This window comes from Schistocerca cancellata, chromosome 1 (genome assembly GCF_023864275.1).
Source record: "Schistocerca cancellata isolate TAMUIC-IGC-003103 chromosome 1, iqSchCanc2.1, whole genome shotgun sequence".
NCBI lineage: Eukaryota > Metazoa > Arthropoda > Insecta > Orthoptera > Acrididae > Schistocerca > Schistocerca cancellata.
Window position 1 is genome coordinate 787,980,534 of NC_064626.1, and position 27,950 is coordinate 788,008,483.

The following is a 27,950-nucleotide window of genomic DNA, read 5'->3' on the forward strand; positions in this document are numbered from 1 at the left end:
CACATTATTAACAGAGAACAATGTTACACTGGTTTTCATGTTCTGTTGTCACGTTATCTTTTTCTTATAGGCACAGAATGAGTGGGAGACCTGTTGTATGGATTCCAGGAATGGATCATGCAGGAATTGCTACTCAAGTCGTGGTAGAGAAAATACTTTGGCAAAATCTAAAGAAATCAAGACATGATATTGGTAGACAAAGATTTTGTGAAGAAGTTGCACTCTGGAAAGATGAGAAGAAACTGAAAATCAAACATCAGCTTAAAAAAATTGGTGCTTCATTAGACTGGTCACGTGAATTTTTTACACTGGATGCTGTAAGTGTAGTAATATAGAGGAGTATGTTGTTTCCCTCCCAGTGAAGGTTTAACATTAATGATGTTTTACAGAAACAGTCATCTGCAGTTGTGGAAGCTTTCATACAGCTGTACAATAATGGACTAATATATAGGAATGAAGCCTTAGTAAACTGGTCTTGCAGTTTACAGACAGCAATATCTGATATCGAAGTGGATCATCAGTTGATAGAAGGGCGAACTAAGGTCATTGTTCCCAACTGTGAGGAACCTGTGGAATTTGGTGTGCTTCATAACTTTGCATATCAGATTTGTGGGACAGGTGCGTAGAATTAACATAAGTTACTGCTCTGGATTAAATTCCAGTGATGTTAAAAGAGAATAATTACTCTTCAACAATGTTATGAAAAGAGTAGTTGCTACTCATCATACAGTGGAGATGCTGATTGCAGATAGGCACAACAAAAAGACTGTCAGAGGTTTTTGGCCTACAAGTCCTTTATTGAAAAACACACACACACACACACACACACACACACACACACACACACACACAAAAACCAAGGTTTCCAGCCACTAAAACCAGACTGCCAATCAGTGACCAGAGACTGTGGTCGTGCATGTGTGTGTGTGCGTGGGCGCGCATTTGTGTATTTTTGAAGAAGGCCTTGGTAACTCACTTTCTGGTTGTCTTTTTGTTGTGCCTATCTGAAACTCAGCATCTCCGCTTTATGGTGAATAGCAACTACCCTTTTCATAATATTGTTAAATTCCATCCTGTCATATTAATTGTGCCTATAGTACATAAATGTGAGGACAGTAATAACAATTATGATGAACTCATGTAGAATATGGCCTGGTGCAAGTCTGTTTTAAATGACACCACTGGGTTGACTTGTATGTCATGTGTTAAGCATAATTCTCAATGTAGGTGATTGTAATGGTGTGTTCACAAAGTAGTGTATTGCTTGTGAAGTTGTTAAGGTAGAAGCTCAAAACACAGGGCTGGTTCTTAGCTTCCATGTCTTGAATAGCATCAAGGGACACACAAACTTAATGTAGCCATCCAGTGGCCAGATCATCATCATCAATAATTTAATGTGCCCCCGCTCCTCAAAAGATCGTGGAGAGGTTTGGCTTTTGATCCAGAACACTGATCAAATCATGGTGACACCTCAGAAGTACATGTGTGGTGGGCCTAGTGCCACAAGATATTACATCACCTGCTTCCTTTCTTATGCTGCAGTTCCCACCTCTGACTATACCTAATCCTCTTTCTTTCTTGTGGTGGTAGCTTTCGATGTTGACATAGGTATTTCCATAGGTTCTTCTTTCTTTCACCGTTGTCTTCATTCTTTTTCCTTACATCAGCTTTTCAGGTGAAGTAATTTTGTTCCCTTTCTGGGTTTGACCACCATACTGAAAGTTTTCCTCTTGTGGGGACTGACTGGAGAACACCTCAAATAGTGCTGTTGCCTATAGTGTTGATGACTGTCTGTGCACAGTAACTATGTAGACTCATATTTGCTTAAAAGTCAATGCTGTAGCCAGTTTGACAAGGTGGGCTTATTATGTACCCCTTTGGTAGAGGCCCCATCCAAGAGTGTGCTCATTATCCTACATACTGATTTCTTCTTGCATACGAGGTGCATCAAATTCCTAATGCCTGCCTTCAGGTGGGATTACTATTTGCAGTGTGCCTCGCAACCTTTTGCTGGGGCTACACACACACACACACACACACACACACACACACACACACACACACACACACCCCTGTTTGTTGTCCCCATGACCTTTCAGCATCTGTTCCTTTCAGTTCTCCAAGAGTATCAAGGTACTACTGTCATTCACACTGATGGCTGTAAAACCATGGATAGAATGGGACATGCTTTTACATCTTCCACCAGTCAGGAACAACATTCAGAATATGTAGTGTTTTTACAGTAGAATTGATAGCCATCAGCAGTGCCCTAATTTTTTTTTTTAATCAAGCTTCCCTTGACTGTGTTTTAATTTGCAGTAAGTAAATGAGCAGTCTCACTGTTATCATCCTGTGATGTCTATTATTCATGATATTCCCTCTGGCTTTAGTCATATTGGCTGATCAGTTGTCTTTCTGTGGGTCCCAGGTCGTGTGGGTATCCCAGGGAATGAAATGGCCAACTGTGTTTAGCTAGAGAAGTGATTACCCACATCACATTCACTTTGATGATCCTAGGTTTGGATTTGCAGGTGTAAGTAAGGTTTCTGCTCACTCATAGATTGAACAACATATAGTGGTCTACTGCCCCCTCTAATATACTCTTCACTCTGCACTATCGAGGAGACTACTGCTGCATGGCACTCCTCTCCTGCTCCTTCCGGAAGGAATTCATCATTCTGTACTGTTTAGGTGTTGGTCATACCAGCCTAACCAATAGTTTTATTTCATACACACATTAAAAAAGTTTTGCATCACCTCGGTTCTCAGAGTTCCACAACCTGTACAGAAAATTGGAATAGAGATCAACATAAACATCATTTCCACCCTTTTTATTGCTCATGAAAACCACGCATTGCATGTTGTACCACCATACAGCAAGACCTTCAGAGGTGGTGGTCTAGATTGCTGTACACACCGGTGCCTCTTAATACCCAGTAGCACGTCCTCTCGCATTGATGCATGCCTGTATTCATCGTGGCATACTATCCACAAGTTCATCAAGGCACTGTTGGCCCAGATCGTCCCATTCCTCAACAACAATTTGGTATAGATCCCTCAGAATGGTTGGTGGGTCACATTGTCCATAAACAGCCCTTTTCAATCCATCCCAGGTATGTTCCACAGGGTTCATGTCTGGAGAACATGCTGGCCACTCTAGTCGAGCGATGTCGTTATCCTGAAGGAAGTCATTCACAAGATGTGCACAATGAGGGCATGAACTGTCGTCCAATATGCTGCCGATATGGTTTCACTAACGGTCGGAGGATGGCATTTACGTATCGTACAGCCATTATAGAACCTTCCATGACCACCAGCGATGTACATCTGCCCCACATAATGCCACCCCTGTTCAGCAGGGAAGCTGCGCTCATTGGACAGTGTGTCTAATGTGTTCAGCCTGACCGGGTTGCCTCCGAACACATCTCCAATGATTATCTGGTTGAAGGCATATGTGACATTCATCGGTGAAGAGAACATGATGCCAATCCTGAGTGGTCCCTTCAGCATGTTGTTGGGCACATCTGTACCACACTGCATGGTGTCATGGGTTAAAGATGGATCTTGCCATGGACGTTGGGAGTGAAGTTGCACATCATGCAGCCTATTGCACACAGTTTGAGTCGTAAAACAACATCATGTGGCTGCACGAAAAGCATTATTCAACGTGGTGGCGTTGCTGTCAGGGCTCCTCTGATCCATAATCCATAGGTAACAGTCATCCACTATAGTAGTAGCCCTTGGGCAGCCTGAGCACAGCTTGTCATCGACAGTTCCTATCTCTCTGTATCTCCTCCATGTTCGAGCAACATCGCTTCGGTTCACTCCAAGACACCTGGAGACTTCCCTTGTTGAGAGCACTTCCTGTATCAAAGTAAAAATGCGGACATGATCGAACTGCGGTATTGACCATCTAGGCATGGTTGAACTACAGACACCACAAGCTGTGTACCTGGTTCGTGGTGGAATGACTGGAATTGATTGGCTGTCGGACACCCTCCATGTAATAGGTGCTGTTCATGCATGGTTGCTTACATCTTTGGGTGGGTTTAGTGACATCTCTAAACAGTCAAAGGGACTGTCTGTGATACAATGTCCACAGTCAATGTCTATCTTCAGGAGTTCTGGGAACCAGGGTGGTGGAAAACTTTTTTGGATGTGTGTATAATGAACCTCACCCACATTGTAGTTGTGGAGCCATGTGGAAAGTAGTTCATATCCTGGTGGAATGGCCCCCTCCTTCAGACTCTCCATGCTAAGTGTGGTTTTCTGAATTCTTTGTCCCTAGTATTGGTGTATGGTTCACGCAAAGTTCAACTGGTTCTCTGTTTTGTCTGTGAAAGTGGTTTTTATTCTCAGATATAATGTTTTATGCTACCTTCGGGGTGGGAGTGGGGTGGTTGGAGTTGAGGCATCTCCTGCTACGTGTTGGGTCTGGGGGATCCTCAACCCTACTTCTTTGCCAACTGTTACTTTCATACCTCATTTACTCTCTTTTAAGTGCTTCTAGATGCTGTTTCCCTCTTGTTTGGGCACACCCTAATTTGCACTGTAGGGGCTGCACTCTGTTGGACAGTGGGTGCTGTTTTAATGCCTTGTCTCACAAGGATCACAGTTGAGACAGCTGTGAATGGGATGGCTCCTATTGCATGTAGAGCTCCAGGGACACCCATCTGCTTCCTTACCTATTTCTCTTGTCTTGTTTTTATTATTGATGGTCCAAGTGATGTCCATTACATTTTTAGCCTTCTCACTTTTACTGTTCTAATGTCCTGACTGGAAAGCATTCTTTGCTCTGTAATTGTGCTCGCCCTTAATTGGTTTGGTGGTGGTCAGGTATGGGTGGGGTTTCTCTCGCCATAAGTGAGCCCTGGGAGACTTCTCGTCTGCTCTGACTTACACACCAGTCTGATATACAGGGTTATTACAAATGATTGAAGCGATTTCACAGCTCTACAATAACTTTATTATTTGAGATATTTTCACAATGCTTTGCACACACATACAAAAACTCAATGAGTTTTTTTAGGCATTCACAAATGTTCGATATGTGCCCCTTTAGTGATTCGGCAGACATCAAGACGACAATCACGTTCCTCCCACACTCGGCGCAGCATGTCCCCATCAGTGAGTTTGAAAGCATCGTTGAAGCTAGCTCGCAGTTCTGGCACGTTTCTTGGTAGAGGAGGTTTAAACACTGAATCTTTCACATAACCCCACAGAAGGAAATCGCATGGGGTTAAGTCGGGAGAGCGTGGAGGCCATGACATGAATTGCTGATCATGATCTCCACCACGACCGGTCCATCGGTTTTCCAATCTCCTGTTTAAGAAATGCCGAACGTCATGATGGAAGTGCGGTGGAGCACCATCCTGTTGAAAGATGAAGTTGGCGCTGTCGGTCTCCAGTTGTGGCATGAGCCAATTTTCCGCGGGCTACGCGTGAAACTTGCCCGCACGCGTTCAACCGTTTCTTCGCTCACTGCAGGCCGACCCGTTGATTTCCCCTTACAGAGGCATCCAGAAGCTTTAAACTGCGCATACCATCGCCGAATGGAGTTAGCAGTTGGTGGATTTTTGTTGAACTTCCTCCTGAAGTGTCGTTGCACTGTTATGACTGACTGATGTGAGTGCATTTCAAGCACGACATACGCTTTCTCGGCTCCTGTCGCCATTTTGTCTCACTGCGCTCTCGAGTGCTCTGACAGCAGAAACCTGAAGTGCGGCTTCAGCCGAACAAAACTTTATGAGTTTTTCTACGTATCTGTAGTGTGTCGTGACCATATGTCAATGAATGGAGCTACAGTGAATTTATGAAATTGCTTCAATCATTTGTAATAGCCCTGTATATACATTACCACATAAACTGTAAATAATTTAGGCGTAAAGGAGAACACTCACTGAATAGCAGAAGCATTGTGTCATCGACAAGCACACATAAAATGGAAAAACCTGCTAGCTTTCAGAGTGAAACCTTTCAGGAGCCATAGTACAAAACACACACACCACACCACACCATGTCTGTGCCCCTACAAAGTGCCAGATGGATGCACAATACTGTTATTGCAGTTCAGCAAAGGACTAAGTGGGGTAGGAGTTCTGTCAGGTGGGTTGGGTAAAGGGAGAAACAGGCAGGAGGCAGGAAGAAGTGTTGGGGGGGGGGGGGGGGTTAGCTAGTTGCTTGGAGAGAGACAAGCAGTTTGCTGCTTAGAAATACAGGAGGGAGGGGTGGCAGGTTTATGGGCTAGACATGCACTAGGCATGTGATGAAAAAGTGCCGGAGTGGGTGGGGAGCAGCGCATGATGAAGCTGATGTGGAGTTGTGAATTGGGAAAGGCTGTTAGGACAGAAGGGGGAGGGGGGGACTGTTTGATGGAGGGTGTGGGGTAATGGAGATTGAGGTGAGGAGTGCACTCTTCCCCAACAGTTTCCCTTTCCTCTGTCCTATCACCATCTTCCAAGTCATGTCTCCAGATGATGTTCTTTGAGTATCAGTCCCCACTGCCTCCAGTAGCTGTGTCTAATGTTCACAGCCTATACAACTGTCACCGCTTCCTCATTCCTAGCCAGAAAATGGATACATAGGTGGATGTAATAGTAGAAGTGAAGCAAGATGAATAAAATGCTGCAAGGCTGGGGGAAAAGTGTTTTAGATAAGCTGTTTAGTTCTATCCGTTTACAGCACCCAATGAAATATTCATGGTATTATTAAAGATTACTCTTATAGTGTCTACAATGTTCTTGCAAAATTTCCAGTAAGTTTTTTTGCCACACCAGAAACTATTCTAGGTATGAAGTTTGGCTCGTGAGTGTGGAGGAAATTTAATTTTTAATGTTTATGTCTCAACATACAAAATTTCATTGTGTGCTGGGTAGTAAATGCACTTTGCAGATGATGAACACACATTTGTTGTTTCATGATGGCAATAACTGAGAAAGTGGGAAGACAAGTACAAACTAAAATAGTTACATACAGGATTGGGTATTTTTTCCCAGTACTAGGAGATGGAAAACATACAGAAATCATTGTCCATGCCCTTAGATTGTTTGTGTGCAGCTGTCCTGCAGGAGAATTTTCAGCTTTATGGAGTGTCTGATGAAATGTGGAATGTACTGAAAACAGAATAGGTGACAGTAGACAAAGTTGATAATTCTGATGTAGATGGATAATAAATCAGAGTCTTGCAAAAAACCAACACAAATGATTTTGGCACAATGTAACTCCAATTAGACAACAGGCTCAAAACTTATTCAAGGCCTCAACTATCTTTCATCATGTCCTGAACTGAGGAATACCTCCTCAAAAGTTTTCCTCCTGGTTCACTTCAGCTGTTTCTGACCCAAGATATCTTTCTTCCTCTGCCCACAAAACACGTGCCATTGACTACTGACATCTCTGAATTTTACTTATGTCAACTCTCTTTATACAGCTTTCAGTCTTGCAATTCTTTTGCTTCTTTATACTGCAGGTCCAGGGCTCCCCCTGCTTCTATTCTTCCCTCCACCATTTGTCATTGTTCTCATCTCATTCTCTCCTCTCCCCTTTCCTTCCACTAATTGTGTGCTTCTGCCTGCCATATACATCAGTTATGTTTTGTCCCCATGACATTCAGTATTCATTATGGGTCCATTCTGCGAACTTAAATGGTTGGATTATTTTCTGGTAGTGAAACTTTAATTGTATCCACTTTTGGATTATGATATAGCTACATCACTTTCAGAATTTAGATATCGATATATTAGAATATGTTCTTATTTCCTTTGAAAAAGGTACTGTGGCTTGGAAATCTACAGTAGAAGCTGAATGAAATTTGATCTGACTAATAGGTAGCAGTTAAAAACATATTTTTTAATTTCAAAACTGTTTGCAGAGTCCCTTGAGCCCCTTTTTCCTGTTTGTATTTCAGATGAAGAGATAATTGTATCAACAACAAGAATTGAAACCATGCTTGGTGATGTAGCTGTTGCTGTACACCCTGAAGATCCCAGATACCATCATGTAATTGGTAAAGAAGTTTGGCATCCTTTTAGGGAAGAGAAAATTCCAGTCATAAGTGATGATTTTGTAGATCCTGAATTCGGAACAGGTATTAAAATCATAGGATTTTAAAATTTTGTAGTTTTAATAGTATTTTGTAGGAAAGTTGTGGTAGAATATTAATACTTGTGTATTGAAGTAGACCATTTACCAAAACACAGAAGCGTTGAGTCATTGACAGGTCCTCTTTCTTTCCTTCTTTCTTTTTGTGTGTGCCTGTTGATGATTCAGTGCTTTATAATAGTCAGAAGTCTTTGATAATCCATAACAAGAGTCAAAATATGATTTCAAAAGGGAAAAAATTGTGATGCATATTGTCTGAATGCATTAATTCAGTGCTGCAACCCTTTTCAATCAAATTAGTATTCGACTTATTTCTCAAAAGAAGAATACTTGAAAGGGTGGTGTCTAGGTTCAAGATGATAGCATAACTTAATTTACCATCAAGAAATAGCTCTGAAATGTAATACTATCCCTTTTTCTTATTTTTTGGTCCAAGTACATTTGGATGAATCAGGTTAGAGGGAGGAGAAATGGGCTCTTAGGTATTCAGCATTGCCTAACTCAGTCCACTTTGAGCCCTGGGAGCATCTGGATGACTGTTTCAAGTGAGCCTGAAGATAGTGCATGTCACACAACAGTGTAGCGTCAGTACTTGAACAATTACATATGATAAAGTTCTGTGTTAAACTCAACAAAAGTCTTGCCAATGCCTGACAAGGCTTATAGGTAACTCGAGGGGGAAGAAGAAATGGACAATGAATGTAATACTGAGTGGCTGGCAATCAGCAAAAGTAACAAAAAAGTGTTTCATGTTTGTGATCTTTTGAACAATAGCTATTGAATCAGCATGTAGATGATAGCAGAGACTCTCATTATTGCAAAAAATAACAGTGCTCAATATTGTTAGTGATAGTTTAAACATGCAGAAAGTATGTGAGAAGTTGTGCCCCAAATGGTTGCCTTATGACTGCAGGAACAACCAAGTGTCTATCGAGTGTGACTTTTGGAATGTGTTCAAATTTAATCTCATTTTTTGCACATAGTAATCACCAGTGATGAAACATGTAAACAGGTTACAAAGTGCCAGATTTCAGAATGGCACATATCAGAGCCCCTCATCCCAAGGAGGCAAAACAAACAATTTGAAACCTGAAACCATAAATTGTTATCTTTTTTTTCACTGTAACAGTGTGACTCTGAAAGAAATTGTATCATAAGAACAGACAATCAATGCTGCTTACTACGTATATATGATGGAGGGATTAAAGAGTGTCCAGAAACTGTTGCAATTAAATCACTAAAAATTTTTATTGAAAGGGTTGTTACTAATGTGAAAGAAGGTTGGCGATACCTGGCAGCTGCACCATAATAGTGCTCCCTATCACACCTTTCTCTCTTTATATGTGTTGGAGTTCCTGACAGCCTGCATTGGGAGTGCTGCTTCAGCTCCCTTACTGTCCTGACCAACAATTGGCAGACTTTTTCCCAGGAATCAAAACCAGCGTGAAAGAAGTCCATTTTGTGAACATCAAAGTGATTCAAACAAATGAGACAAAGGTTGTAAATGAGGTTCTTGCCAATGCCTTAAGGGGTGTCTACAGTGCATGGTGGAATTGCTAGAAAAATGCATGGATGTTAAGAGGGCTGCTTTGAAGAAATTTAAATGTTTATAGTGATATGCTGAGTAAAAATATAATAAACTTGCTTTCCAACAAACCTCGTATAGTATTGATTAAAAGACTGCTCTATATAAATCATCTTTTTCTGAATCATGTATTAAGTACTAATTTTCATCCTGACTTAAGAAATTAACATTCCAGGTGCTGTCAAAATCACTCCAGCACATGACCGTACTGACTATGAAGTAAGCAGGCGACATGATTTGCCAGTGTTGAAAATAATATCAGAAGATGGAAAGCTAAATGAAAATTGTGGCAAGTTTGCTGTAAGTTCAAATTATTTTTAAAGTGAAAGTTCACTGTCTTTTAACATGGAAGATACAGATTTTTCTGTTGTAACTTGTTTGTTTCTCTTACAGGGGATTGGAAGATTTAATGTTAGAAGAATGCTAGTTACTGAGCTAGAAAAAAGGAATTTGCTGCGCAGTAGCAGTGATCACAAAATGCAAGTTCCGTTTTGTAGTCGGTCAGGTGATGTTGTAGAGTTCATACTGAAACCGCAGTGGTATGTTATGAATTGCCTGCATTTATTTCTACTATAGTTCATAACAAACTGTACTTCCACATAAACTGCATTTATAATACAGGTATATTAATTGTCAGGAAATGGCGGAGAGAGCTGTTCTTGCTGTACGTGAAGGAAGACTGAAAATAGAACCTCAAAGCTTTGAAAGAGTTTGGTTCACTTATTTGGAGAATATTCGGTATGTATTACATTTCTATTTAAAGACTGTGTATATCTAAATCAGTACCACTGGGTATCTTTTTTTGTACCCATGCCTATGTGAACAGTCTTCTAATCAGTAATATCCAGCATATATATAATTGAGCTATTTCCACTTGTTGATCATGATTTCAAGTAAAATCCTATCCATTCCTTGTGCAACTCTCTGCAACGAGATTGTGATTTACTTTTTTGTGAATTTCCAATTGCTTTACTTTTTTGTTCGCTTACTTTCGAAGAAATGTGTGAATTTTTTATGGTCTCTATATTACATCTACATCTGTACTCTCAAAGTCACTTTACAGTGTGTAGCGGTGTGTATTTTGTGTAGCAGTGTCACTTCCCTCTTTTCCTGTTCCAGTCACATATGGTTTGCGGGAAGACCAATTGCTGCTAAGCCTCGATGGGGGCTTGAATCTTATAATTTTATCTTCATGGTCTTTTCACGAGATATTCATTTTAGGAAGCAATATATTGGCTGACTCTTCAAGGAATGAAAGCTCTCGGAACTTTAACAGTAGACCATACTGTGATGCAGAACATCTGTCTTGCAGTGTCTGCCAGTGGAGTTTGCTGAACTTATCAGTGATGCTTTTGTGCTTTCTAAATGAGCGTCTAATGAAATGTGCTGCTCATTCATGTATCTTCTCTATTTCCTTTATCAGTCCTATCTGGTACAGATCCTAGAGCAATATTCAGGTACTGGACAAAATAGTGTTTTATAAGGTACCTCCTTTGTGGGTGACTACATTTTCTGTGGATTCTTCTAATGAATCATGGTCTGGAATCTGCCTTACTTGTGATTAATTTTATGTGGTCATTCCACTTCAAATTGCTCCTTACGCTTAATCGTGTATATTTTAGTGAAGTAACTGCTTTCAATGGTTGTTATGGAGTCAAGAAGTCATACAATAAAGGGTCTTTCTGTCTGTGTATTCACAATACATTACATTTATCTGTGTTGGAGGACAATTGCCACTGCTAGCACAAATTGCCAATCCTCTGCAAATCTTTCTGCATTTCGCTACAATTTTCTGTTGTAACGACTTCTCTGTATACAACGGCATCATCCAAAAAAAGCCTCATGGGGCTTCCAAAGCCATCTAATAGGTCATTTATATGTATTTTGAAAAGTAATGAAATGAAATGAAATGAAGTGATTGTGTGGGATTGATGGCCGGAAGGCCCCATCCGGGGAAGTTTGGGTGCCAGGTGCAAGTCTTATTTCATGTGACGCCACATTGGGCGGCTTGTGCATCGGTAATGGTGATACGATGATGAGGGCAACACAACACCCAGTCCACAGGCAGAGAAAATCTCCAACCCAGCCGGGTATTGAACCCAGGCCCACTGCATGGTAGGCAAACACATTACCAATCTGTTAAGCAGGCGGACTTTAAAGTAACGATCCTATAACACTCCCCTGGAGTGCACCTGAAGTAACCCCCACACCCCCACACAGGGGCTCGCCAGTGTTTGGCGGGTTCGTGCTTGGCTACCATGGGGCCACAGCCTTTGCAGCGTTTTTCACTTTCGTACTGCATGTCTAGACTCAGCCTCTTGCTATTCTTTTTACCCTTCCTTGGGGAACATGTGTAGGATGTTATTGGGAATGTTCTGCATTGTCTGTCGCTGACATAAGAACAGTCTCACCTTTGTTTTTCACTCCCTTTTCCTTCCTTCGTTTCCCTTCTCCTCTCGTTCCTCCACTTTGGCATTTGAGGTTCTGCTTTTTCTTCTTCCTCCCTGTGCACTCCTGAAGGCTGGCCCATGCGTTTGACGCACAACAGGTGACTGTGTAACACATAATTCCCAGTCCCGGGTCAACAGGTAGGATTCGCACATACCCCCTGGTACAGGCCAGGCCCAGGGAGGGGTGATTGCCTGAGCTGCAACCTTCCCAAATTGTCGATTGGTCCCTCTGTCAGATGTTCGGGAGCTGTGACCTGAGGAGTGAACATTCACCTAAGCTGGGTGCACCCCCTTGTCAAGGGAGCCCCCAGTTGGAAGGCGCGTGCCATCCATTAGAGATTCTGCCAGTCATGGGAGATTTTCTTGCAGTGAGTCAATCATCTTCCCAGTCAATGTCTACAAAACGTAAACGTAATGAGGCTAATAATTCCCACTGCACCACGGTTCACCATTATTCAGAAAGGTATTGATGCAATTTCTGGCCCTGTGAAATCCTGCTCTCATTTATGTAAAGGCATTTTGCTTTTGGAGACTGCTTCTGATTCTCGAGCATGACAACTGCTTGCTGCCTCACTTCTCCATGGCTACCCTGCTTGTGTCGAGGCCCATAGAACTTTGAATTCTTCCCATGATGTAATTTATGCCAGGCTGCTCGACGGACTAACAGAGGCCGAAATCCAATCTTACCTCTCTGATCAGGGTGTCATTGCCGTCCATCGTAATGAAAAAAGTAGAGTCCTCCTTAGTGCCCACCCACACTCTTTTCCTCACCTTTGATAGAGTGTTGCTGCCGTCCAAGATTAAAGCAGGCTATGAAATTATCACAGTTTGGCTGTACATTCCGAACCCGATGCACTGCTACCAGTGTCATCGTTTCAACTACTCTTGATCTTGAGCGTCTTGTCAGCACCCAGCTAAATGTGTAACCTGTGGTAGGGATGCACATGAGGGCAATTGTCTCCCCCCCCCCTCCCCCACTGTGCAACAAACCACCGAACTCGAGCCTCAAGGGGCGAAGCCACCAGCTACACAACCAGTAAGCAGGAAAGGACAGAAGGAGTACTCCCATGAAGACTTCCTCCAACCCTCCAGCCAAACACGACCCAAGTCTTCCTCTAACCAGAAAGAAAGACTCGAAGAAGTCCACCAAAGGCAAATGGTCTTCTCCTTTGCCAACTCGAAGATCCTGTTCGGTGGTGTCGCCACGTGGTACCTTAGCCTGGCCGGCCTCTGCGTTGCCGATGTGCACCACCAATTGTTTTTCAGCACTGGACTCCTTGGACCGACCGCACAAGCAAGTCGAAGCTTCTGTGGACCCCCATGGAGCAGGATCCTCCAGTTTCTGTGCCTTGTGGTAGTGACTCTACACCGGCTGTCACTTAGTGGCTGCCGATTTGACACCCCTACATCTCTTACTCCTCATGACTGTCCTCCCATGGAACTTTCTTGGCCTTTGGTCCCACAAAGAGGATTTACAGCTGCTTTTGGCATCACAGCATCCCCTTGTACTCTGCCTTCAAGAAACATAATTGTGCCCTCATGACTGCTTTGGGCTTTCACATTATTTACCAATTCGCTTTTACCTTCCACCTGAGGTCAGCATTCCATCTCATGGGGGTGTCATGCTGCTCATATAGGATGACATTCATAGTCAACCCATCTCCCTGACTACCCGTCTTCAAGCTATTGCAGTTCACCTTTTCATTCCCCGCCTGACTTTTTTCATCTGTACCATTTATGTACCTCCATCATTCAATGTCACAAGGGCAGACTTCCTTCATCTTATTGGGCAGCTACCTCCCCCATTCCCCCATTTTTGCTACTCAGTGGCTTTATTGTGCATCATACCCTTTGGGGGTTCTCCCAGGACCTAACAGAGAGGTGCCCTCTTGGCTGACCTTCCTAACAAACTTAACCTCTTATGCCTTAACTCTGGAGCACCCACTTTTCCTTTCTGACTCCTCGCACACCTATTCCCATTTGGACTATCCTTTTGCACTGCCCAGCTTGCCCATCGTCTTGAGTGGTCTGTTCTTTCTGACACCTACTTGAACAACCTTTTCCTGTGTGTTCTCCGTATGCGGACTCCTACCCCATCCACATGCACACCCAAATGGCAGCTTACTAAGGAAGCTTTACTCCTCCCTGGCGACCTTTGAAGAACAAGATTTCCCCAGTTGTGATGACCAGGTGGGCTACCTAACCAATGTTATCCTTACTGCTGCAGAATGTTCCATTCCTTGTACTTCCTCTTTACCACATCATGTCCCTTGGTGGACTGAGGCATGCCACAATGCAATTCGTGCATGGAGGCATGCGCTCTGCATTTTTAACTGTCTTCCTACCATGGCAACTTGCATTCATTATAAACAAATACATGCAAAGTGTTGTCTCATTCCGATGTTATTGTGGACCCTATTGCTGTCTCCAACACCTTGCGCCACCATTTTGTAAAAGTTTCGAGCTCTTCCCACTTCCACCTGCTTTCCTCCATCGGAAACCAGCGGAGGAGGCTCAGGCGATACCCTTCTCTTCTCTGAATTGTGACTGCTACAATGCTGCCTTTACTTTGAAATAACTCTACCATGCTCTCAGTTTATCCTGATCCTCCATCCCAGGGCTCGACGCTATCCACATTCAGATGTTGCAGCATCTTTCTCTTGCGGGCAAGCACTTTGTACAACTGCATCTGCACATTTTGCGGACTCTGGTGTGAAGCCACCATCATACCCATACCTAAGCCCGATAAGGACAAAAACCTTCCTCCTATCTACTGCCCTATCTCTCTTACCAGCTGTGTTTACAAGGTGATGGAACGTATGATTCATGTCCGGCTGGTATGGTGGCTTGAGTCTCGCAATTTATTGATGAATTCATAGTGTGGATTTCGAGCATGGCATTCTGCAGTTGACCATCTTGTTACTTTGTTCACCCATGTCATGAATGGTTTTCTGCAGAAATCCCAGACTGTGGCCATGTTTTTCAATTTAGAGAAGATGTACGACACCTGCTGGAGAACTGATATCCTTTGTACTCTTTACACATGGGGATTCCTTGGGTGCCTGCCCTGTTTCCTGCAGGCATTTTTACAAGATCGAGTTTTCAAGGTGCATGTGGGTTCTGCCTTGTCGGACATCATTATCCAGGAAAATGATGTGCCTCAGTGTTCCGTCCTGAGTGTCGTCCTCTTTGCTATTGCCATTAACCCTATCATGGCCTGTCTCCCACTGGGCATCTCCGGCTCCCTTTTTGTTGAAAATTTTTCCATCTATTGCAGTTCTCCAAGGACCTGTCTCACTGAGCGGCATTTTCGGCAGTGTCGTGATCATCTTTACTCCTGGAACATTGACAATGGCTTTTGCTTTTTCACTGACAAAACAGTCTGTATGAATTTCTGGCGATGCAAGTTGTTTTTCCCACCATCTTTACATCTTGGGCCTGTTGCCCTTCCATTCATTGAAATTACGAAGTTCCTGGGGCTCATGCTCGATAGGAATCTCTCTTGGTCCTCCCATGTATCTTACCTGGCAGCCTGCTGTACATGGTTCCTCAATGTCCTACCTGTCCTCAATGTTACTTCTGAGGTACTGATCGAACCACCCTCCTCAGTTTGCCCCAGTCCCTTGTCCATTCGAAACTCGACTATGGGTGCTTTGTTTCTGAGTCTGCATGCCCATCCCTATTACGCCATCTCAACACTAGCCATCATAGTGGCATCTATTTGGCCAGGGGTGCCTTTTACACCAGCCCAGTTGAGAGTCTGTATACTGAAGCTGCTGAACTACCACTGTTCTACGGCCTACTTTCTCCTCAGCAGGTATGCATACTGTTTGTCTGCCATGCGTGCCCACCGATCCTATGCCTCCTTCTTTGATGATTCCTTTGATCGTCAGTATGGGCTGGTCCTCCTCCTTCTCTGTTACCTCCTGGAGTCCGCTTTCGGCACTTGCTATGGCGGCTTAACTTCACGCTACCTGCACCTTTCCCAGTGGGTGTGAACCCTTCACCACCTTGGCTTCATGAAGCGGCCCATGTTAACCTCAGCCTTCATTCACTTCCTAAGGACACTACTCCAGCCCCGGTCTATTACCTTCAGTTTCATGACCTTCGCATGGAACTTAACGATAGTATCTTTGTATACACTGATGGCTCTCGGACTGACCGTGGGGTCAGGCGTGCCTTTGTCATTGGCACTCATGTCTTTCGATATCAGTTTCCAGCACATTCCTCAGTATTTACAGCCGAGCTCTTCGTTTTGTATCAGGCCACGGAGTACATCCGGTGATACAGCCTTTTCAATTGTGTACTATGCTCGGACTCGCTCAGTGTCCTTCAAAGTCTATGTGCGGCGTACACTGCCCATCCCTTAGTGCAGCATGTCCAGGAAAACTGTCAACTGCTCACTCTTGGTGAAGCCAGTGTGATGTTTCTGTGGATTCCTGGTCATGTCGGTCTGCCAGGAACTGAGGCTGATGACGCTGCTGCCATAGCTGCAGTCCTCATACCTCAGCCCATAAGTACCTCTGTTCCCTCTGATAATCTCTGTGTTGCCGTCTGTCAGGAGGTGGTGTCCCTTTTGCATCGTCAATGGTCCTCCCTTCATGGGAATAAGCTCCGGCTTATTAAGCCTCTCCCAGTGGCTTGGACGACCTCCTCTCGGCCCTCCTGCCGGGAGGAGGTTATTTTAACTCGGCTGTGTATTGGGCACTGCCTTTTTAGCCATCGTCATTTGCTAAGTGGCGCTACCCCCACCACTTTGTGCACATTGCACTCATGTTTTAACTGTCCGCCACTTCCTGACGGCTGTCTGAGTTCTTGACCGTTTTAGAAAATGACGCATGGGCTGTCGATTGCATCTTACTTTTTATCCACCAAAGCAATATGGCGAAGCCCATTTAATTTTTAGTTTTGGACCTCCGTTTCTGTATGGTGTCTTTTTTTAGACCTTTTCCCACGTGCCTGTTTTTAGCGGTCTTCCATTACGTCAATTGGGGCTGGTGTGTAGTCATTTTTTAACTCCTCTCTGTCTTCATGTTCTGTAGTTTTGACTTGGGGGATTATGACCCCAGTTGTTTTTGCACCCTAAAGCAAAACAAAACCAAACCAACCTGAAGTTACTTTTATGTTTGAAGACTTCTGTCTGTTTAGAATGACATGCTGTGTTCTGTTTGCCAGAAACTCTTCAGTCCAATCACACAGTTGGTCTTATATTCCATACACTCATATTTTGTTTATTAGGCAGCAGCATGGATCTGTATCGAATGCCTTGCAGAAGTCAGGGTACATCGGATCTAGCTAGGTGCCTGTCTCTGCTGCTTTGTGTCTCTTGTGGATGAGCAGAGTGAGCTGAGTTTCACATGATCATTGTTTTCGGAACCCATATTGGTTCCTAAAGAGATTTTTGGCCTCCAGAAATGTCATAAAATGTGAACATAAAACATCCCAAAATCCTACAACATACCGACAACATAGATACAGGTCTATAGTTTTACACATCTGTTTGATGACCCTTCTTGAAAATGAGAATGATCTGTAAATATTTCCTATCACCAGGAACACTTTGCTCCTCTAGAGCCCTACGGTTCACTGCTGTTAGTAGAGGGCAAAGCGCTTTCGTATACTGTTTGTGGAATTGAATTGGTATCTTGTCAGGTCCAATGGTGTTTCCTCTGTTGAGCAATTTAAGTTGCTTTTCTATCCCTTGGTAACTTATTTTGATATCTGTCATTTTGTCATTAATCTGACAATTTAAAGGAGCGGCTACATGTGATCTTCCTCTGTGAAACAGTTTTGGAAACAGACATTTTGTATTTCGGTATTTTCTGTGACTTTTCTGTTTCAGTGCCATTGTGGTCATGGAGCATCTAGATAAATGACTTTGGACTAGGTACTGATTTCACGTAAGACTAGAACTTTTTAGGATTTTTTGTCAAGTTGGTAGCGAGAGTTTTACTGTCATATTTGTTGAATGCTTCATGCATAACCCTCCTTACACTAATTTTGGTTTTGTTAAGTTTTTGTTTGTCTGTGAGGCTGTAGCTACATTTAAATTTGTAGTGAAGCTCTATGCTTTTGCAACAGTTTCCAAATGTGGTTATCAAACTACCATCCCTCACAATTATGTTCGGTACATGTTTGTCTAAAACATATTGTACAGTGCTCTTGAAATTTGTTCATTGATGCTCATCATTGTCAGTGCTGGACGTGGAATTTTTGTGATGACCTGTCAGATAATTTGAAATCTGCCTCTTGCTGCCCTTGCTAAACTGAGAGATCTTTCTGCCTTTCTTTGTATTCCTATTTACAGCCATATTAAATGATGCTGTAATGGCCTTATGATCACTGATTCCCTGTTGTATGTTAACTGAGTCGAAAAAATCAGGTCTGTTTGGCACCAGCAGGTCTAAAATGTTATCTTCATGAGTCAGTTCCCTGATTAACTGCTAAGGGTAGTTTTCAGAGAAGACATGTAGAACTGTTTCACAAGATTCTCTGTCCCTACTACCTGTCCAAATCATTTCAGTCTCCCAGTCTATAGCTGGTAAGTTAAAAGCTCCACCCAAAACTATAACGTGACTAGTAAATTTACACAAAATACGTCTCCCATCTTCACCAGATGGCATGGCCTGTGAAGCAGACATTGAAATCGAATCTGTTATGTGTAGCAGCATGTTCTACCACTGAGTGTTCAACTCTTCTCTTGGCCACAGTTTGCTAGTGTCCATTCATTTGAGTGGCCGCTAGTTGGTGGTCGTCCCTACATAAAATTCTGTGCAGAAATTACAGCAGAGTTGATACGGGGTATAACTGCTGTCATAGATGATCATGCCTGTGATAGTCGGATAGAATAAGATAATGCTGTGACTGGACTGGATTAGGACGTATTGGGTAGGAGTACCAAACAGTTCCTAAATATGGGTCTTCCACCTGTACAACAAGGGATTGGGAGTAGGTAGGGAGCACGGATGAACTAGGATAATGCACAGATTGTGGACAGGCTTTTCATTTCAGGGCTCAATGATAAGTACTTGAAGCACTAGCAATGGATGTTGTCGACTTGTTCCAGTCTGGCATGGTATTTGGTGATGAGAGAGATGCTTCTTTGTATTTGGTTCCTGTAAAAAGGGAGGGGGGTGAGATTGGAGGATTAAGACCATATGTTAAAATATATAGGGAATTCTGTTTGCAGACTAGGTTTGGTAGTACCGCCTGTCTGTAAAAGCCATTGCCCTGTATGCTGAAGATGTGAAGAGTATTTCTGTGGTAGGATTTAAGCCAGTGGTACCATGAAAAACTATACGCTGAGGTGACAAAATCATGAAATACCTCCTAATATTGTGTCGGATCTCCTTTTTCCCAGCACAGTGCAGCATTTCGATGTGGCATGGACTCAACAAGACATTGGAAGTCTCCTGCAGAAATATTGAGACATGCTGCCTCTGCAGCAGTACATAACTGCAAAAGTGTACATGAGTTGACCTGTCGATTGTGTCCCATAAATGTTTAATTGGATACATGTTGGGTAACATAGTTGGCCAAACCATTTGCTCCATTTGTCCAGAATGTTATATCGCCAGTGAGCTGACACCAAACACTAGTTACTCAAAGTCTTCAAACTTCTACTATGGCAGAAGTAGGGAGTGAGCCACTGCTCCACAAAAGCTTTGCAGATAATGGTCACTGGTATTTTGCATAAAATGGATAAATATATCCTCATGCATGATGTTACATCTGTAGTGTATCTTTGTGTATGTGGAGCTTTGCTGGGACTAGTTGCCTGCAGACTTTACAGTCTGCATGAGAGGAAGCATGTCTGGTTCAGTGATCAACAATTTGTTCCATGTAACTCACAGCTGATATCTTGGAAGGATCCAAAATGTAGATTAACAGTTATTGAGTAATAAGTTTTTTGCCAATTTTTGGTGTTGTAGTGGATGGATATCACTCCGCCTATGGTTGTTATTTTTGATTCATCACTCCTAAAAGCAAAGTGTACTATATCATAAGCTACTCTCTTGTGGGAGGTGAACATTTTTAATCAGTCACATTAATCACAGTAGTAGATCTCATTCAGATAGCTTTGAGAATGTTTTCTCCTCTTCTAATCACATGGTTTTCCTTTAAGTCTCTCTTTCTACTGATGGGCTCTCTGATACACCAGGGACATTGCAGGCTACTATTCCAACAGGACATAAAACAACTGTTCATATATGGCCAGTTATTTGTAGACACGAGTGTGACTGAACAAGTAAAAACTCAATTCACCTGCAATTATAGGCTTTGAAAATCACATTTCAATTCATTTTTATGTTGGTTGAATAAAATACAGGAAGCATCTTTGGGGAGTAGAATCTGCTCTTATTCTTTCCTTTTCTAGTTTTCCCACAGTCCGTCTTTTACTATCATACAATGCTGTGCTGCAAATGTACATTCTCTGAAATTTCTTCTTCAAATCAAGGCCTGTGTTTGACACTACAAGGTGTACAACTTTGCTTCCACCATTTATTTTCCCCCAAAATTTGAGGCTTTAATGAAACAAAATGGTTACATATGTATCATTCAAAGTATTTTCCATTGCTGGCCACTACTTTCTCCCGTCTTTTGGGCAGTGTATTAATCCCGTGTCGAAAAAATTGTTCATCTTCTGAAGTGATCCATGAATCGATCCAATTTGTGACTTCTTCATGAGATCGGAAGTGTTGGTCAGCCAGGCCATGGGCCATTGATCTAAACAGGTGATAGTCAGAGGGAGCAATGTCTGGAGAATATGGTGGGTGGGATAGGACTTCCCATTTTAATGTTTCCAAGTACGTTTTGACCTCTTTTGCACTGTGGAGTTGAGCGTTTTCGTGCTGCAAAATCACTTTATCGTACCTCTTGCTGTATTGCGGCCATATGTCTTTTAATGCTCTGCTCAAACGCATTAATTGTGTTCGATAATGAGCATCTGTGATTGTTTCACTTGGTTTTAACACCTCATAGTACACAATGCCGAGCTGGTCCCACCAAATGCAGAGCACGATCTCAGAGTCGTGAATATTTGGTTTGGCCATCGATGTGGAAGCATGGCCGGGATATCCCCATGATTTTTTGCATTTGGAGTTATGGTAATGAACCCATTTTTCGTCCCCAGTCACAGTGTGATGCAGAAATGCCTTCTGTTTTTGCCTCTGAAGCAACTGTTCACAAACACACAAACGCTGTTCGTCTCTTGGTTTCAGCTCATATGGGATCCAAGTTGCTTCTTTCTGAAGACATTTTGAAATGGCTTGCTGTGTCACTCCCACTAATTGTGCCAATTCTTCTTGAGTTTGATGTGAGTCTTTACTCAGCAATGTCTCCAATCCTGCATCTTCGAAAGCATTCTCTCTTCCACCACTATACCGGTCTATGACATTAAAATCACCATTCTTGAAGCATTGAAACCAGTCACAACATGTTCTTCCACTAATAGCATCCTTCATATTGAAATGAAACAGTAACACATCCTGTAAATGATGAGAATTAGGCTTGTGAACTGACATTTTCAATCAAGAACAACTTTATGATGCAGACACAAATCGACTAATGTTTGAATGATGTTATGTTGACCGAGGTCCGAGCTAACTGCCTGATGTCTGCGATCTGTTTCTTTCGACCGCTACTTACTGTTGTTGCCAGCTATCGGCAAACAGTGGAAGCAAAGTTATACACCTTGTGGTTCACTCCTCTTAATCAGAAATGCCCTTCCTGCAGTGCTAGTCTGCTTTTGATATCCTCCATGCTCCATGCTCCATCTTTAATTGGTTATGTTGCTGCCTAGATAACAGAATTCCTTAACTTCATCTATTTCTTGACCATAAATTCTGATGTTGAGTTTCTCACTTTTCTCACTCCTGTTACTTCTCATTACTTCTATCTTTCTTTGATTTATTCTCAGTCCATATTCTGCACTCATTAGACTGTTTATTCTGTTTAGCAAATCCTTTTAATTCTTTTTGGTGTCACTGAGGATAGCAATGTCATCAGCGAACCTTATCATTGATACCCTTTCACCTTGAATTTTAGTTCCACTCTTGAACCTTTCTTTTATTTCCATTAATGTATAGCTTGAATAGTAATGGTGAAAGACTACATCCCTGTCTTAAAGCCTTTTTAATCCAAGCAATTCGTTCTTGGTCTTCCACTCTTATTATTCCCCCTTGGCTCTTGTACACATTGTATACTATCCATCTTTCCCTATATCAAACCCCAATTTTCCTCAGAATTTGAAACATCTTGCACACCATTTTACATTGTTGAATGCTTTTTCTAATTTGACAAATCCTATGAATGTGTCTTGATTTTTCTTTAGCCTTGCTTCCATTATCAATGGTAACATGAGAATTTGCTCTCTGGTGCCTTTACCTTTCCTAAAGCCAAACTGATCATCATTTAACACATCCTCACTTTTCTTTTCCAATCTTATGTATTATTCTTGTCAGCAACTTTGATGCACAAGCTGTTATGCTGATAGTGTGGTAATTCTTATACTTTTTGGCTCTTGCAGTCTTTAGAATTGTGTGGATGGTATTTTTTCGAAAGGCAAATAGTATATATTGCTAGTCTCTCACATTCTGCACACTGTAGTGGTATATGTTGCTATAAGCATAGTATCACGTCTCTCTTTCCTTTTACTAGACCAATGAAAGATGTGCACGTGAAAAACATGATTTAATTAGTAGAAGAGTAAAAAAACATATACTGTGCCCAGGTTTGTTGGAATTTATGTGCAGATATGAGAGAGAAAAATGCAGACACAGCACAGGAAGTGACGACAGATCTGTAATTTGGACTGGCCAGTGAGAGATCATTTAGACTTTGCAGTCATGTTTAGGGGGTGCTGTGGACTCCAAAGAAGAAAGGCACATGACGACAATGGTAAAAGCTAAAGAAAAAATAAGTGGTATTATACAGAGACTATTCCAGGGCTGTCTTGAGTTAAGTACTGACTTAAGGTTTTGGTGAAACACTGAAGCATCATGTATGAACTTGTTGTCTGAAAAGCTTTTTTAATGATCATGTGCTGGGAGCTGATAACTTATTTGAATATAGAAGAATTATGGAAACCACGTTTTACGATTTCTTGGTGTGTTATTTAAATGTAGAAGCTTTCTTATAGGCCTTGCCACTCTGCAATTGGAAACAGAGTTATCTGTTAAATACATGGGACTGCATAGCAGGAGCACAACATCAAGAGAAAACAAGATGGTGACCAGGAAATTCAGAAAAGAAGGTAGCTGTTATTACATAGAAATGAGTAAAGACGTGACATCTTTCTATATATCAGTCACTAAAAGTCAACCCACAATAAGACAAACACCTCAACACCAATGTGAATAATCATTTTGTTTCCATCTCCCCCAATGATTTTAGGAATTCTGGTGGATTGTTATCTATCCCTTCTGCCATATTTGGTCTTAAGTCTTCCAAAGCACCTTTACATTTTGATTATAATACTAGATCCTCAGTCTTCTCTATATCAATTCCTGTTTCTTCTTCTATCACATCAGACAAATCTTCTCCCTCATAGATGCCTTCAGTGCACTCTTTCCACCTACCCACTCTCGGTTAAGTCCCATAAGATTTCACACACACTATCCACTCTCTCTTCTGCGTTTAACAGTGGAATTCCTGTTGCACTCTTAATGTTATCACCCTTGCTTTTAATTTCATTGATGGTTGTTTTGACTTTTCTGTATGCTGGGTCAGTCCTTCTGATAGACATGTCTTTTTTTGATTTCTTCACCTTTTTCATGCAGCCATTTCATCTTAGCTTCCCTGCACTTCATATTTATTTCATTCCTCAGTGACTTGTACTTCTGTATTCCTGAATTTCTCTAAATATTTTTGTACTTCTGTCTTTCACTCACTGACTGAAGTATTTCTTCTGGTGCTCACGGTTTCTTTACAGTTACCTCCTTTGTAGCTATATTTTTCTTTTCAATTTCTGTGATTGCCCTTTTTAGCAGTGTCTATTTCTCTTCAACCGAGCTGCCTACTGAACTGTTCTTTATCACAGTATCTATAGCCTCAGAGAACTTCAAACATAACTCTTCATTTCTTAGTAGTTCTGTATCCCACGTCTTTCTAAATTGATTCTTTCTGTCTGGTCTGTTAAATTTCAGCCTACTCTTCATCAATACTAAATTGTGATCCGATTCTATACCTGCTCCTGGGTTCGCCTTACAATCCAGTATCTGATTTCAGAATCTCTTTCTGAGCATGATGTAATGTAACTGGAATCTTCCCTTATCTCTCAGCCTTTTCCAAGTATACCTCCTCCTCTTGTCCTCTTGAACAGAGTATTTGCTATTATCAGCTGACATTTATTGCAGAACTCAATTAATCTCTCTCACTCCCAGAACCAAGCCCATATTGTCCTATAACACTTTCTTCTATTCCTTCCTCTACAACCGCATTTGAGTCCCACATTACTATTATATTTTCATCTCCCTTTATGTATGGAATTACTCGTTCAATATCCTCGTGTACTTTCTCTATCTTTTTATCTTCAGCTTGTGACGTCGACATGTACCTGAACTACTGTTGTCATGTTGGTTTGCTATTGATTCTGATGAGAACAGCCCTATCGCTGAACTATTTACAGGAACTCACTCTCTGCCCTATTCATAAGGAATTCTACGTACCATTTTCTGCTGCTGCTGATATTACCCTATACTCATCTGACCAGAAATCCTTGTCTTCTTTCATTTTGCATGACTGACCCTCACTATTTCTAGATTGAAACTTTATCTGTCTTTTTTTTTTTTTTTTTTTTTTTTTTGAGATTTCAATGTTTTTATCCTGAGGTACATTGTTAATTTTTACCCGATAAATTGCTTTTGTTTAAGTTTAAAAACACTGAAATCTTCATTGTGTTTGGAGCCACAGATTGTGGTGCGGGTCCTCTTAACAACTTTGAATGTGACGATATGTAAATTAAGAACATTGCTCCCTCCTGTTGTGTGAAATGTTACAGAGAATCAATTGGGATGCCTTAATTAGCCCTTTCGTTTTTCATAATCTTTGCCATTCTTATTTGGAATTTTTTTAAGTCTGTAGTTCGTCAACTACAGACTTTTTTCAACTAACTCTTCCAAGGTTACACTTTATTTCTTTATTTATTTGATGATAACTAGTTTTAAGGTTGAAGTCCCATTATCACATCCTCATGCTTGCTGAAGGCTGATACAAGTGGTCTTTGTACTATCTGGTACAAGAACCAGATCACATCTGACATGCCTCTCCTCACTGTCTGACTGTTCACTAGTGAGGAGAGACATGTTAGTTTTGATCTGACTTGTACATCTGTTGGGTAGCATGATAGCTTGTGTCAGCTTTCAGCAAGCACGAGCATGTGATAATGGAATTTCAACATTGAAACTTGTTACCAAGTAAATAAAGAGAGAGAATACTCTAAGACTGTTATCATAACTGCATAACAGTTTCCCACAGCAGCTTCATTGCATGCTCCACTGGTAGTCTGATTACCCAATCATTCCAAATTTCCTTTTTCTCAGTTAAATATGACAACACTCGGAATTCTGACATAAATGTACTTGCAGAGATAATGGCTGTAATCAGAATATGCACAAATAAAGTTTTCCTCATTAATTAGGCAGATTATGATGCTTCAGGAGTTATAGGATTGTGTTTGATGACAAGTTTGAACAATGAAATGATGTGAGTTCATTAGCTTTTATTTTGTTCAAGAGTATCAAGACTTGATTCCCACTCAGGATCTTCTAATTTTGCTCTCCTTTCTTTTTCAAGTGATGTATTTGAATGCTGGTATACTGATACATGATAATACAGGTATACTGTAACTTTTGTGAAATTTTGTGTTTCATAATCAGAGGTTTAATACTTCATATCTATCTTCACAGTCTCTTGGTTTTTCACAGATTCCTCAGACTGTATTGTCTTAAGAAATAAGTATGCTGTTTACCAGTTCCCTTATTTTTGTTTTATCCTTATACATTATCATAAGATGCTATTTATTTGTTTTCTCTTTTCTCGCACACGCGCGCGCGTGCTCACTGTGTGTGTGTGTGTGTGTGTGTGTGTGTGTGTGTGTGTGTGTGTGTGTGTGTGTCAGTCAGGATCTGTGACAAATTTTCACTGTTACAAACTGGGCATTACATAAAATGAAATAACAAACTCTCCTTAATCTGGCTGGAAAAAAAAAAAAAAAAAATGGAATGAAGCTGAATTAAACCAGGTGTTGCTGAGGAAGTTACATTAGGAAATCGGACAATAAAACTAGCAGATGAGTCTAGCCAAAGTAGAGAAGATGCCACTGGCAGTGGCAAGAAAAGTGTTTCTGAAAAAGAGAAATATTTTAGTGTCTAATATTAATTTAAGTGTTTGAAAGTTGCTTCTGAAAGTATTTGTCTAGAGAGACAATAAGAGAATAGAAGCTTCTGAAATGTGGTGCTACAGAAGGTGGCGGAAAAGTAGGTCGGTAGACCAGGTAACTAATGAAGAGGGACTGAATTCAAATTGGGGAGACAAGAAATTTATGTCACAACTTGTCGGTCAGGGGAAGGGATTGGTTGACGGGACACATTTTGAGGCATCAAGTATTAGTCAGTTTGGTAATGTGAACATGTTTGTGTATGGGGGGAGGGTGGTGGGGTGGTGATATTGTAGGTGGAGCCCATGGCCTCACTATATTAAGCAGGTTAAGTGGATGAAGGTTTCAATAGTTATGTAGAAATGAAGAGGCTTGCACAGGATACACTAGGATGGAGAGCTGTATCAAACCAGACTTTGAACTGAAGGTAACAACAACAACATTCATTACATTATGTTTGTTTATGTTTAGGATCAGCTGTCAGTCTTTGCACCAGGCACTGATCATGTGCAAGCCTCTATGCAAGTTGTAGCACATTTGTAAACTTGTCATTTTCCTGCACACAACTGCATTATCTGTGAACAGACTCATAGGGGAATAGGTAACGCATCGGGTTGTTTATATACTGCTGCCCATTAAAACTGCAGCACCATGTAGATGGCATGCAACAAATGTCAAAGAAGTATGCTAAATGCATGGATATGTAAATGATTAGCATTTCAACATAATTGCCATTTCAACATAATTGCCAAAAGTAGATAGGATAATGCCATCAACATTCTGTATATAAGGAAAGAATGCACAGCAAGTTTGTCGTATAAGAATCACAGGTTGGTGTTGTTTGTGAGAAGGTAATGTTACACCTTGTGTAAGGAGGAGGAATATACACAACCAAGCCACAATTATATGCAAATATGGGGACTATGGGGCCAGGAGAGACATACTCAGCACCATGCAGGATCTCAGCAGCCCCACTTAACATGTCCAAGAAGACAGAGCTTTTGTTTGTTTGGCTGTGAAGGATTATACAACTATGTCATTTAGCCTGAAGAAGGAAAATGGCTTGCTTGCTGTTAGATAAGTATCCACACAGACGATGTAACAACTTCTTGAGTGCCATGGACTATCGGTATGATGATCATTTTTGAGCTTCCCTTGACACATCAGCAGAGAGAGGCGTACTGACAATGTTATACCCAACTATGGTCATAGTAATGAAACCAAGTCATCTTTTCAGCCCATGTCTTGGTTCCGTGTATATCATGATGATGAATGTATTTGTTTGTGGAGGATTTGGCGAGAACGAGTGTTACCCGAGTACATTCATCTTCGTCACAAGAGCCCAGCATCTGGCATGATGACATGGAGAGCCATTGAGTATACACATAGCTGGTTATTTGGACAGCAACCATTACATTTCTGAAGTGTTACAGCTGGT

The 27,950-nt window shown here is 41.6% G+C and overlaps 1 protein-coding gene across 3 annotated transcripts in view; it reads left to right on the forward strand.

The window, feature by feature from the left end:
- Positions 1-27,950, forward strand: part of LOC126187494 (valine--tRNA ligase-like) — a 196,204-nt gene that overhangs the window by 24,762 nt on the left and 143,492 nt on the right. For all 3 annotated transcript variants that reach the window (XM_049928626.1, XM_049928610.1, XM_049928618.1), the window contains exons 3-8: positions 71-317; positions 390-618; positions 7,907-8,086; positions 9,861-9,985; positions 10,079-10,224; positions 10,307-10,423. In XM_049928626.1, coding sequence (XP_049784583.1) covers positions 71-317; positions 390-618; positions 7,907-8,086; positions 9,861-9,985; positions 10,079-10,224; positions 10,307-10,423 — 1,044 coding nt within the window. The remainder of the gene's footprint in view (positions 1-70; positions 318-389; positions 619-7,906; positions 8,087-9,860; positions 9,986-10,078; positions 10,225-10,306; positions 10,424-27,950) is intronic.